The sequence below is a fragment of the Pomacea canaliculata genome, linkage group LG7 (genome assembly GCF_003073045.1).
Source record: "Pomacea canaliculata isolate SZHN2017 linkage group LG7, ASM307304v1, whole genome shotgun sequence".
Classification (NCBI taxonomy): Eukaryota; Metazoa; Mollusca; class Gastropoda; order Architaenioglossa; family Ampullariidae; genus Pomacea; species Pomacea canaliculata.
The window spans coordinates 7499121-7511137 of record NC_037596.1 but is presented as its reverse complement, the minus strand read 5'-3'; the positions used below and the strand labels follow the sequence as shown (position 1 = coordinate 7511137).

General features: G+C 41.6%; 3 protein-coding genes across 3 annotated transcripts in view; all 3 read right to left on the bottom strand.

Annotated features, from left to right (window-relative positions):
* The window catches only part of LOC112568488, a 60519-nt gene that overhangs the window by 28659 nt on the left and 19843 nt on the right, over positions 1-12017 (bottom strand). The window lies entirely within an intron of this gene.
* Positions 3389-4564, bottom strand: LOC112568479 (ran GTPase-activating protein 1-like). Its single transcript, XM_025245787.1, has one exon. The coding sequence runs from the start codon at positions 4562-4564 to the stop codon at positions 3389-3391; it is 1176 nt and encodes a 391-aa protein (XP_025101572.1).
* Positions 7508-12017, bottom strand: part of LOC112568478 — a 29643-nt gene continuing 25133 nt past the window's right edge. The window contains exons 5-8 of the mRNA XM_025245785.1: positions 9168-9364; positions 8802-8984; positions 8092-8237; positions 7508-7831 (exon numbers count right to left, since the gene is read on the bottom strand). Of these exons, the coding sequence (XP_025101570.1) occupies positions 7508-7831; positions 8092-8237; positions 8802-8984; positions 9168-9364 (850 nt within the window). The remainder of the gene's footprint in view (positions 7832-8091; positions 8238-8801; positions 8985-9167; positions 9365-12017) is intronic.

Genomic DNA, 12017 nt, shown 5'->3' with positions numbered 1-12017 from the left:
AGCCATTGATTGTTATCACTAATATATCACTAATCCAACTAACGACACATCGATCACTTGAGTAGTCAGCTTTTTGGTTGGAGCAGTAAAAGAAGTGAGGCGTTGTATAATGCTCATTATTACTATCTTACCTCCTGATAATGACGGCAGCCTATCTCATGCCTGAGCGCCACGTTGACAGCGATCACGTGACATGACGTGTGTCTCTTGAAGAAATCATCAGGTTAGTCAGTTGCTCTTCACCTTACGGGAAACTGCGATCTACCTGTCCGACATTACCATTCGGAAAGGTAGGTACTGTGTCTGTCTCCTAAGAGTACACGCAAGTACCGATCTACATATGTGAATGTAGTGATTGCAATTGCTCAGTAGGTGAATGAATGTGATCATGATTGTTATAACGTCGACGACGATAATGGCGATGGTAATATTTCTGCGGACAGTCGTCTTACTCTGTACCTTAGATGACATGTACTGCATCAATTTAGTCGTCATGCGATTGTTTCCATATTTCCACTCACTTTTTTTCCTTCAGATGAAGCTGTTGCTGCTGTTTGTTGTCGCTGTGGTCGCGGTGTCGCCGATTTTATCTGTAAGTGAACGAAGTGGATGCAATCAACACTGATGAGAGGGGAAAGGTAGTGGGTAGTGTCTAGGGACCTTGGTGTTAATGTACACTTTACGTGACTTTAATCATCTTTGTTGCAATGGTCTTAAATGTGATAACAAGATTGTTTTCTGGCAATAAGATCTAGGAGATACAAGTGACCATCCGTAAGCGGTGTTAAAAATGAAAAATGTTGAGTGAATTGAAACGGAAAACACAAGAGAAAAGTAGACCGACTTTCATTTACAAATGTTAATGACGTTCAGTTGAAGTTACACGTCTTTGTTATCGCCTCTCTGTCTTGATTGAGAGTTTGTCTTTCATTTTTGTTTTGCTACCTTTTTGTTTGTTAATGATCAGCAGCTGAATCTTAATTAAATTACGAATTTTTTATTTTATTAGCTGCAAAACAGAATGTATAACAACGCATAATGCATTCAATGTCCTTGTGTGCGTGCGTGCGTGCGTGCGTGTGTGCGTGTGTGCGTATGTGCGTATGTGTGTGATCAATGCACATCAAAGTGCCGAAATGATGAGGAAACTTGCTTTTATCATTATCATTGTTGCCGTGGTCTTCAATGTCTGCAAGATGAACGCGACCGGGGAAGATATCTACGTGGTAGATGTCACAAGCCGTAGTACCTACTGGAGCAAGCGGTGTTGCACTGTTGTTATTTGATTTACCTTTTATTCGAATATGTTGACTGACGAGACAGAAAACAGATTGAAGTAATTAAAGGTGCTAACAACGCTTAAATTGTTCTTTTTATTTATTTAGTTTTATCAGAAGCTTGGTTAAACAATGATGTCAGCATGAAGACCAGGTCTACCAATATCATGGGACCCCTTGCGTTACTTAGTTACTAGACAAGGCGCCGAAAGCCAACAATTGAAAGCACAATAAAATACAACATTTTGAGCGAAAATAAATTTAGAAACAAGCCAAGCCACGTGACCCATTCAAGAGATTTTATAAAAGCGAGAAACCAAGGTGAAGCATATACTCGCACTTCAGTGATTGTAGGTCTCCTTGTTTATGTAAGTTTCATATTATTTATTATTTCATAAGAAAGATTTCAGACTAGTGAAGCAAATACTTTTGTGTTCTACATAGGCAAAAGTTTGTTTAATAGCGGAACAAATCAATGCACTTACGGTAATTATATTGTTGATATCAAAAGTCTCATTAAAGTCAGGTCGTCGTCTGGTTCGCCGAGACTAACTTCGCAAGAACCTAAGAGTGAGTCTCGGTATTCGAATAGATGTGTGTTAATGACGTCAAAATAATGGTCTAACTACGTATGTATGAGGTCAACAGAATTTGACGTCTGAGAGCGAGACATGTTTGATTGGCGCCGAGAGCAGAAGACGACAGGCCGACAATCATTTGCAGTAACACAAAAATAATATTTTGTTTTTGCTGTCTGATGGAGGAGAGCGTTTAAAGAAAGTACAGAAGAGATCGTTTCTTCAAGTCAGTGAAATCCCGCTGAGAGACGAGTCTTTCCACAGTACTGCTCCTCTTGAAATTAGGTGAGATTCAGTGCAGTGCACCAATTAAAAAGGAACACAGGAAAAAAAATCTTGAGAGAAAAGTGCACTCCTTAACAATTTGATAATCATTTCAAAACAGCATATCAGTATTCTAATCGAAAATTTGAAAATTCAAAAATGACACCGAGGCAGGTTTCGTATGAAAACAAAAGTTCCACCTTTTATCAGTCTTGTCAGGACTTAAACACAGGTATTTCTCCAGTCACAGTCAAGAACACGCATCATGCAACCAAAATCGCTCTACTCTTTGCCAATCTTCATCTTCAACATTTATTGTAGTGGAGCCGCTCAATGACGCTGTTACATCAAACAAAGAAGACGGTGGCCGTTACACCCACGCTCCTCCACACTCATTATCTGCCCACCCATTCCGTTATCGCTCAAGCAAATCAAAATAAAAAGACAGCAGGTTTGTGACACTCTTAATACCTCTAAGATCTCTAGAATATCTGTATCAATGTGTATATATATATATTTATACAAAGAAAAGAGCACAATAAAAGTAAGATACAAATGCAACGAAGTATATGGTGTGCCTATGATGTACATCGCCCAGTGCTGTTCTTGGCCAACAAACACAAGGCTAAATGAATAGAAAAATTATTTTAAGACAGGATTGATGCTGCTATGCATTTTTAGGACATCAACATAAGTCTGTTCTGGATTTTCAAAATGATAAACGACTGGCGTGGTCTGTTTAGAGCAATAAAAGCTGTGAGAGTCGCTTAGTTTGTCCTTAAAGAACAATTCTCAAGCTATTCAGCTTTATATCAAACACTTTCTCTTTGGAGTTGACAACGGTGAGTTAATAGCAAGTAGACGTGTATGAGTGTGGATGATGAACGAAATCTGATGGGCAGCAGAAGGTTAAAGGCATACATTAAACGAATAAATGCCTAATAAAGCAGTTACTTCTCAATATCCCGCTGTGGAAATTTAGGGTGGAGGTACATCAAAGCAAATTATGAGTAAGATACTGAGGAAGAGAAGACTCGATGGGACAGCTAAACACACTCCGTGAGTCACTAAGTGTCTGATTGGTTACAAGTAGTTCTTTACCGAAAAACACATGAGGTCAAGCGGTTGTTTCGTAGCCAGTAGCACAATAGGAAACCTAGTGAATAATATAGACTTTCTTTAATTACCTCTGGAACTGGTGTATCTTTAAGGGAAGTTTGAAAGCAGTTTCACTGGTCTACAACAGCTGCTAGGATCAGGAGGTGTTTGTCAAGCTTGGACTCCATTCTGTCTGAAGGAATTGTCATCACCACTACTATCACTAAAATCACTACTATCGAAGTCGTATTCTACTTCTTCTTCCTCTTCCTCCTCCATATCATCATCATCATCATCATCGTCGTCGTCGTCGTCGTCGTCGTCGTCGTCATCATCAAAATCATCATCATGGTCATCGTCGTCGTCATCCTCCTCCTCCACGTCCTCCTCCTCGTCATCATCATTAGATCTGGTCTGTTCGTTAAGAGCCGCTTGTCCATCGGAGATATCGTAAACAAACAGCAGATATTCCTGTAGCACGTTTGGAATTGGCAGGGAGAGAAGCATGTCTCTTCTGTTAAGGCCCCATGGAAGGCAGCGACTCACAGCGACCCGACAGAGAGACTGTAGAGATCGGGGCTGAGTCGCTGCCTGCTCCAGGATAGAGCAGATTTGTTCGAGGCCTTCTGAGGGTTCGTTTCTATCGGCCTCTTGTGCTTTTTCCCTCTGATATTGGCTGTTGAGGGCGCGGAGCTCGCAGTTACAGCTGACGTCACCCTCAATCAATAGTTTCAAAACCGGAATGTTTTGGAATTTAGCGGCTATTCTTGTAGGTGAGGTTGAATCTTTCCCATGACGCGATACTAAACCAAGCTCAAAAAGGGAAAGAACTGGTTTAAACTTGAAATGGCCTACATACGTAACAACAAGAGAAAGCAATGAATATCCATCGTCGTTCAGAAGAAACGGATCGGCTCCCCGCTGGAGCAAAACCTTTGCCAGTGAGACTGGAGTGTCTTCCTCAAGACTCCTGAAAACGTTTAAGTCCACCCACACGGTTTCGCCGTTACGATCTCGGCTGTTAATGTCCATACCTCGCTCCAGTAAGGCATCAAGATATGACACCCATGTAACGTGATCTTTTTTTTTATAACTGATCAACATTTTGTGCATCAAATTCTTGTCATCAATTAATTCTCTTGTATCACTCTCAGAAATACTTTGAAGTAGTTCTTCCGCCAACGACCATTTGGAAAACCTCATACAGGTTTTCAACACAGGCAGAACGGGTGGAGGACCTTTTCTGCCTGGAAATAAATGTGAGGTTTGTTCTCCCAAGATATATTGTGCTATCCGATACCAGAATCTACTCCAATTGTTACTCTCCACGGCCAATTGTAAAGCCATTTTAATTTTAATTTTCGGAACACCAGTCCTGTTTATGTAGAGGTCCGGATGTCACTTGGGAAGTTCCGTGAGCAAATGACATAAGGTGTGACGTCAAAATAAGGTGACGACAGAAAGGTGACGACAAACGGATGACGTAAAAGAAAAAGGAAGAGAGCAGACGACAGTGGTTCAGAGAAGGAAGACCGACGTGCTTCTCAGCCGTGGCCATTGTTTCTAGGCCGTGCACCTGCTGACGGTATCCTGCTTTTATTTCAGTGTTGGGCGTTTGTTGTCGCCACTCCATAAACCCCACCACTCGGCTATATTTAAATGTTCACTTTTCTCACATCACGATTTTAATAAACTGCATGATTTTAATCTCTCTTTACTCGAGAACATCGTTGTCACGTGTGTTTATGTTCAGGTTACCGCTAGGCATCAGACGCAATACCATCTCATCATCCTCCGTTGCTGTCTGATGGAGGAGAGCGTTTAAAGAAAGTAAAGAAGAGATCGTTTCTTCAAATCAGTGAAAACCCGCTGAGAGACGAGTCCAGAGGTTTCTACTTGTGTCAAGTGTCTTCTCTACAAGAAAAAGTTGGTACAGTGACAGCCCGATGATGATGATGATGATGATGATGTAGTTTTATAGCGCGCTAGTATCCGCATCACAAAGATGCGCTCAATGCGCGGTGATCCCAGCAGCCACCAAACTGCAGGTCAAATGAAAACTTCAAAAAAATTTAAACAAGTGAGTCTTAAGATTTTTCTTGAAAGATCCAATACTATCAGACTCCTTGGTCGAGAGGGGAAGCGAGTTCCACAAAAGCGGGGCTGGTAACAGCGAATGAGTTCTTGCAGATAGGCGCAAGGTCGTGAAGACAGCCATATGTTAAGGTTAACAATTTGTGCTCAATTCGCTTCTCCACAGGAAGCCAATGTAGGTCACGAAGTACAGGAGTAATATGGTCAGTCGTTTTCTTTCCTGCAACTATCCTCGCAGCCGTATTCTGCACTCGCTGTAGCCTCGACAACTCGCTCTTTGAAATCCCCCAGAGGCAGCTGTTGGCATAGTCTAATGTAGAACCGATGAGGGACACAGCAACTGCATTTGCAGTCTTCTTATTAAGACTAGGTCGGAGTCGTCCAAGAGTGCGGATATGGAAATAACATGCCTTGACTACAGAACTGACATGATCAGACATAGTTAGAAGATTGTCAACATAGAGTCCAAGGTTCCGTACGGAGCTGGAGAGGGGGATTCTAGCTTGACCCACTTGGATGGAGTCTAGAGAGACTTTACTAAGGCTAAGCTTGGAACCACATAGCATCGCCTCTGTCTTCTCATCATTAAGCTTGAGTTTATTCATCAGCATCCATGACTTGACCTCTAAGCAACAATCTTCTACAGCACAAACTGCCTCACGCACCGACTCACTGTCAGTACATCCGATGTGATGTGAGGGAGGAGATTCATGTTTGTTCATGAATTTATGTGAGCGAAGAGATTCATGTTTGTGTGACGGTGCTGTCCGATGGAGTTTATTGAAACTATCAGTGATCTTACTTTGTGTACTTCAGGAACAGCGTATGAACGGCGTCTGACTGAAGCTGATAATGCTTTCTGTGAAACTGATGACGATGAGATAACAAGGGAGATAACTACTGTGTGGTAGGAGTGAGATTTCAAGAACTATTATCATGAGCGTGGTCAGCATCCTTGGCTGCCTTCCTGGGTTGGGTCAGTAAAAGTTTTAATTATTCTTTATTTATTGTTATAATAACTGTTTTGTTTACTTTGTGTTATTTAAAATTCTACGAGCAGATCGTTCGTTGTGTGTTGAAGGAAAGTGCGTAAATGTCGTGAGTGGTGAGATTGGGACATGTTACCATCGGAAAACCTGCGCTTTTGAAGTCATGAAGAAAAACAAGCGAATAATAAGCCTCACCCACCCACACACACACAATGGCTGCTACACCACTAACCTATTGTTGACACAGAAAAGAAACATGGGTAAGCAGCAGGTAAAGTAACAATACCTCTGAAATCATTACAATGTACTTTAATTACATCCACTATCACTAGAATGTACTCATTGCACTTGCAAGATCTCTCGAATGTACTCATTTTTACTTAAGACTCCATAGCGACGCATGAGAAAACACCAATTAAAAAAATCTGAATTGAAGAATTGAATATAATATTAGGAAAAAAACAAATAAAATGAGTAACTTAATCAATTATACATGAAAACTCATAAGATGAAATCCCCACCTTACTCAGTAAAAGTCTTAGATTAAAATTCACTGATAAGCTAACTTCTGATGCACCAAAGAACAAAAAAGAGTCTTTCCACAGTACTGCTCCTCTTGAAATTAGGTGAGATTCAGTGCAGTGCACCAATTAAAAAGGAACACAGGAAGAAATAAAAAGATACTGAGGACGAAAAGACTCGATGGGACAGCTAAACACACTCCGCGAGTCACTAAGTGTCTGATTGGTTACAAGTAGTTCTTTACCGAAAAACACTTTAGGTCAAGCGGTTGTTTCATAGCCGGTAGCACCATAGGAAACCTCGTGAATAATATAGACTTTCTTTTATTACCGCTGGAACTGGTGTATCTTTATGGTGTATTCCTCCTCCTCCTCCTACATAAAATCATCATCATCATCATCATCATCATAATCATTATCATCCTGATCATACTCCTCCTCATCATCATCATCATCATCATCATCATCATCATCATCATCATCATCATACTCCTCCTCATCATCATCATCATCCTCATCATCATCATCATCATCATCATCATCATCATCATCATCATCATCATCATTAGATCTGGTCTGTTCGTTAAGAGCCGCCTGTACATCAGAATCAGAGAAATCGTAAACAAACAGCAGATATTCGTGTAGCACGTTGGAAATGGGAAGGGAGAGAACCATATCTCGTCTGCTCAGTCCCCATGGAATACAGCGACCCGACAGAGAGACTGTAGAGATCGGGGCTGAGTGGCTGCCTGCTCCAGAATCGAGCAGATTTGTTCGAGGCGATCTGAGGGTTCGTTTGTATCGGCCTCTTGTGCTTTTTTCATCTGATACTCGGCGTTGAGGGCTCGGAGCTCGGAGTTACAGCTGACGTCGCATTCAATCAGGATTTTCAAAAGAGGAATGTTTTTGCTTTTAACTGCCATTCTTGTCGGTGAGGTTAAATCTTCCACATCAAGGTGATTCTGACGGGAGACCAGTCCTAGCTCCAGAAGAGAAAGAACTGCATTAACCTGGGAAGGAAGAAAAATGCCATAGCATACAGAAACAATGAATTTCCATCGTCGTCCACAAGTAACGGATCGGTTCCTCGTTGGAGCAAAACCTTTACCAGTGAGACTGGTGTGTTGTCCACATGACTCTTTACAACGTTTATGTCCGCCAACATGTTATCACCGTAACAATCTCGGCTGTTAATGTCCATACCTCGCTCAAGTAACGCATCCAGATAAGACACCCAGATCACGTGATCTTTCTTTTTGTATCTTCTCACCAATTTTTGTTTCAAATCCTTGTCTTCAATTAATTCTCTTGTATCACTCTCAGAAATCCGTTGAAGTAGTTCTTCCGCCAACGACCATTGAGAAAACCTCATACAGGTTTTCAACACAGGCAGAACTGGTGAGGGACCTTCTATGCCTGGAAATAAATGTGAGCTTTGTTCTACCAAATAACTAATAAAAACTGTCAGATTATTAGTAAAATCACATTTTTTGGTTATACGATGCACATTTTGAAGAGCTAGACGTTTTTCATCGTCACTCAAGTCTTCTTGTTCTCCTGTGTTTATCAGATACCAGAATCTACTCCATTTGTTATTCTTCACGGCCAATCGTAAAGCCATTTTAATTTTCGGAACACCAGTCCTGTTTATGTAGAGGTCCGGATGTCATTTGGGAAGTTCCGTCAGCAAATGACATAAGGTGTGACGTCAAAATAAGGTGACGACAAAAAAGGTGACGACAATGTTGTTGTTGGTGTTTTATGCCGTGCCAGCAACTAGGGAGGTGACGACAAACGGATGACGTAAAAGAAAAAAGAAGAGAGCAGACGACAGTGGTTCAGAAAAGGAAGACAGACGTGAGTCGCAGCCGCGGCCATTGTTTCTAGGCCGTGCACCTGCTGACGGTATCCTGCTTTTATTTTGCCAGGATGTTGAGCGAGGTTTACCATGGCTGTCACGTGTGTTTATGTTCAGGTTACCTCTAAGCATCAGACTCATTGCAATCTTATCATCCTCCGTCATCATGTCCCAGTCTGCAAAATAAAGGAAAAGAGATTCTCCTAGTAGAGGCTCTGGGTTGGTGTAAGCTCCATCTTTAAGAAGTTGTTCAGCTAGCTCCCACCGTCCCATCATGACTGCAAGCTGTATCAGCGATCTGCCGTCTAAAAGTATGTGTGACAATTTATCAACTGGTTTTGCTGAAACTAGCTGAAGCAAAAGGTCCTTTACTAGTGGACACTCTTCAACAAGATAATTTCCTATTAAGAAATCTGTTTTATCAGAAGACAATAAAAATGTTATATTCTAGTTGCCGAATATCACTGACAGTTCTAACGGTGTCTTGCCCTTAGGACACGTCATATTTACGTCAGCTCCTTTCTCCAACAGTCGCCTTGCGATGTCCTCACATTTGGGAGACGAGGTCTGAGCGACTCTCGACAACAAGGTGAAGCCCTCGCTGTCAGTCTCGTTGACGTTGTCTAGAAACTCCAAGAGCCGCTCCACCAGCTCCACCAGCGATGACGTGTCATGACGTGTGTCTCTTGAAGAAATCATCAGGTTAGTCAGTTGCTCTTCACCTTACGGGAAACTGCGATCTACCTGTCCGACATTACCATTTGGAAAGGTAAGTACTGTGTCTGTCTCCTAAGAGTACAGGTATATGTATGAATATACGCATGTACGGATTTACATATGTGAATGTAGTGATATTGCAATTGCTCAGAAGATGAATGAATGTGATCAAGATCGTCATAACGTCGACGACGATGATGGCGATGGTAATATTTCTGCGGACAGTCGTCTTACTCTGTAGCTTAGATGACATGTACTGTATCAATTTAGTCGTCAGGCGATTGTTTCCTTCTTTCCACTCACTTTTTTTCCTTCAGATGAAGAAAAAAATATGTGGGTGAGGGAGTGGGTAGCTCGAAGGAACCGATTAGGAGCATATTGGTGTCTGCTAAAGGAAATATCTTGTAGAGATCCGCTTGGTTGGGGCGACACTCAGTCATTGAAGAAATGTGATTTTGTCAGCCAGAGGGTCTTGGTACGCCTCAAATGTAGTCAGTTTCTGATATGTTCTCTTGAGTCTAGAATCTCTGGATGATACCAGTGTAGAACGAACTAACGGTTGCATCGCCATGTTGAATGGTCGCGGTAAAATTCTTCCGTACAGGACACTCACACACAGGAATACGATACCTCACACAGTCAGACGTATTGTAATACCACTTAAGTCCATTTACGTACGAGCCGAAGGAAGCAGAATTCACGTAAAAATCCAAAACAAGTCAAAACGTACAGGACAAAATAAATTGTTACTAGTTATACCATTGCCCATAGCACCAGCAATGTCTGTGTAGCATTTTTGGCTTTAGAGCTGTTTGTATAGTCCGAGTCTCCAGTGTCCAACAGACAGGATAGTTGTCCCACATCGCAATCATCTTCAAGCAGTTCTCGTCTGACCACATGGCCATTGTTGACGTGAAAAGGGAGCCTACTGTGTTCAAGCATTCCGATTGGCTACAGCTCTACAAGGTAGGTTGGCCTTGCGGGAAAATAGAAACGCGCGTTATATCTTGAAACCTAGCGACAAGGCCTCTCTGCGTGCCGTGTGCACAACTCGCCAAGGCATTGCGGGGGCTGCTAACCCCGCTAAGTGCCCAACATTGCAGCGTGGGAATAGGCCTTTATGATGCGTGTGTCTGTTTATTTTTGTTATTATTGTTATTATTAATCTGTGATTATAGTTTTTCCTCAAGCGCTTTCATTGTGGGCGCTCTACACATTTCTTTGATGATGATGATGATGATGATGATGATGATGATGATGATGCACGATGATGCACGATGATGATGATGATGATTACCCTGTCTTTTCAAAAAATTGTTTTAGTCAAACGGTGTGGACACAAAGAACGCAATGTATTTGTAACTGTTTTTTTTTTCAAGTCCTTCAGATTGAGAGTCTACTCATTGTGTTTCTCATTGACTCATGTTGATGAGCTAAATACGTTTCACCAAACTTAACGATGCTACATAATATAAATAAGTAGACATGTAGAACTTACATCAATGAGTGTGACTGAGGCGTTTAGGAGAGAACACAGAGCAAGAAATTCTAAAGGTAAGCCAGGTAATATGTAAGTAAAATGTCAGGTAATATTTAAAGTAGAGTATCAAGTACAAGACTCGCTTAGCACAATATTTAGAAAGAAAAACCACTTAAAGTTTTGAGCACATTTCTGACGAAGCACATGTCAACGAGGTGTAAACATGGTTTTTAATCGCTGTGCGAGTGAGTATATGTTAGTGGGTGGCTGCGCGTGCGAGAATGTGTTCGCGGGTGTGCACATGAGATACTTTTATGCTATGTCTGTGTGTATATATATATACAGGACGATTCTCTTCAAAGATGTCGAGAATGTTCTGTAATAACTCTCGCTAGCACGAAGGAAGCTGAGGGAAACATCAGACAATGTGTAGATGGAGCTTGGAAGCAGTCAGGATGCCCGTGAGTGCGGGCAAGTCTCGAATTGTGGAAGATTTGAATGGAAAGGTCCATCATGAAACTGCTGTTCCCTCCCCTTCCTGTCCACCCAACATGCTTGTCAATATGATAATGTATGCAGTGTATTTTGTTGATTGACATTGATACACGCTAGCGACAGTTACAACATGTCTTGGGGAACTTTTTCAAGTGAATTTCCCTCAAGATTGTGTGCGCGTGCGTGTGCGCGTGTGCGTGTGTGCGTGTGTGCGTGTGTGTGTGTGTGTGTGTGTGTGTGTGTGTGTGTGTGTGTGTGTGTGTGCGTGTGTGCGTGTGTGTTACTTCCCCAGTAACTAGGTAACACTTGAGGACCATGACAATGGTAGGTTTGTTCTCTATGCCGAGGTCAGTAACGACATGCTTCTGCTTAAAGTAAATGAATAAGTAAAATATGTAGAGATTATTCGTCAATGGTGATGTCAAACAATTAATGATTTTTACATTTTAGATATTGATGATTAAAAAAAAAAAACAGAAACCAAACGAAAATATCAGGACAATTAGAAAGACATTCAATCTCTCACTCAGTACAGACAGGCGCTAAGAAAGAGGCCGAACATCGTCAACAGTTTCAATTGCCAATCTCCTTACTTTAATGGTGTTTGTGTTTTCACAGAACCTTTTCCAAAATGTGCATCGCCGCT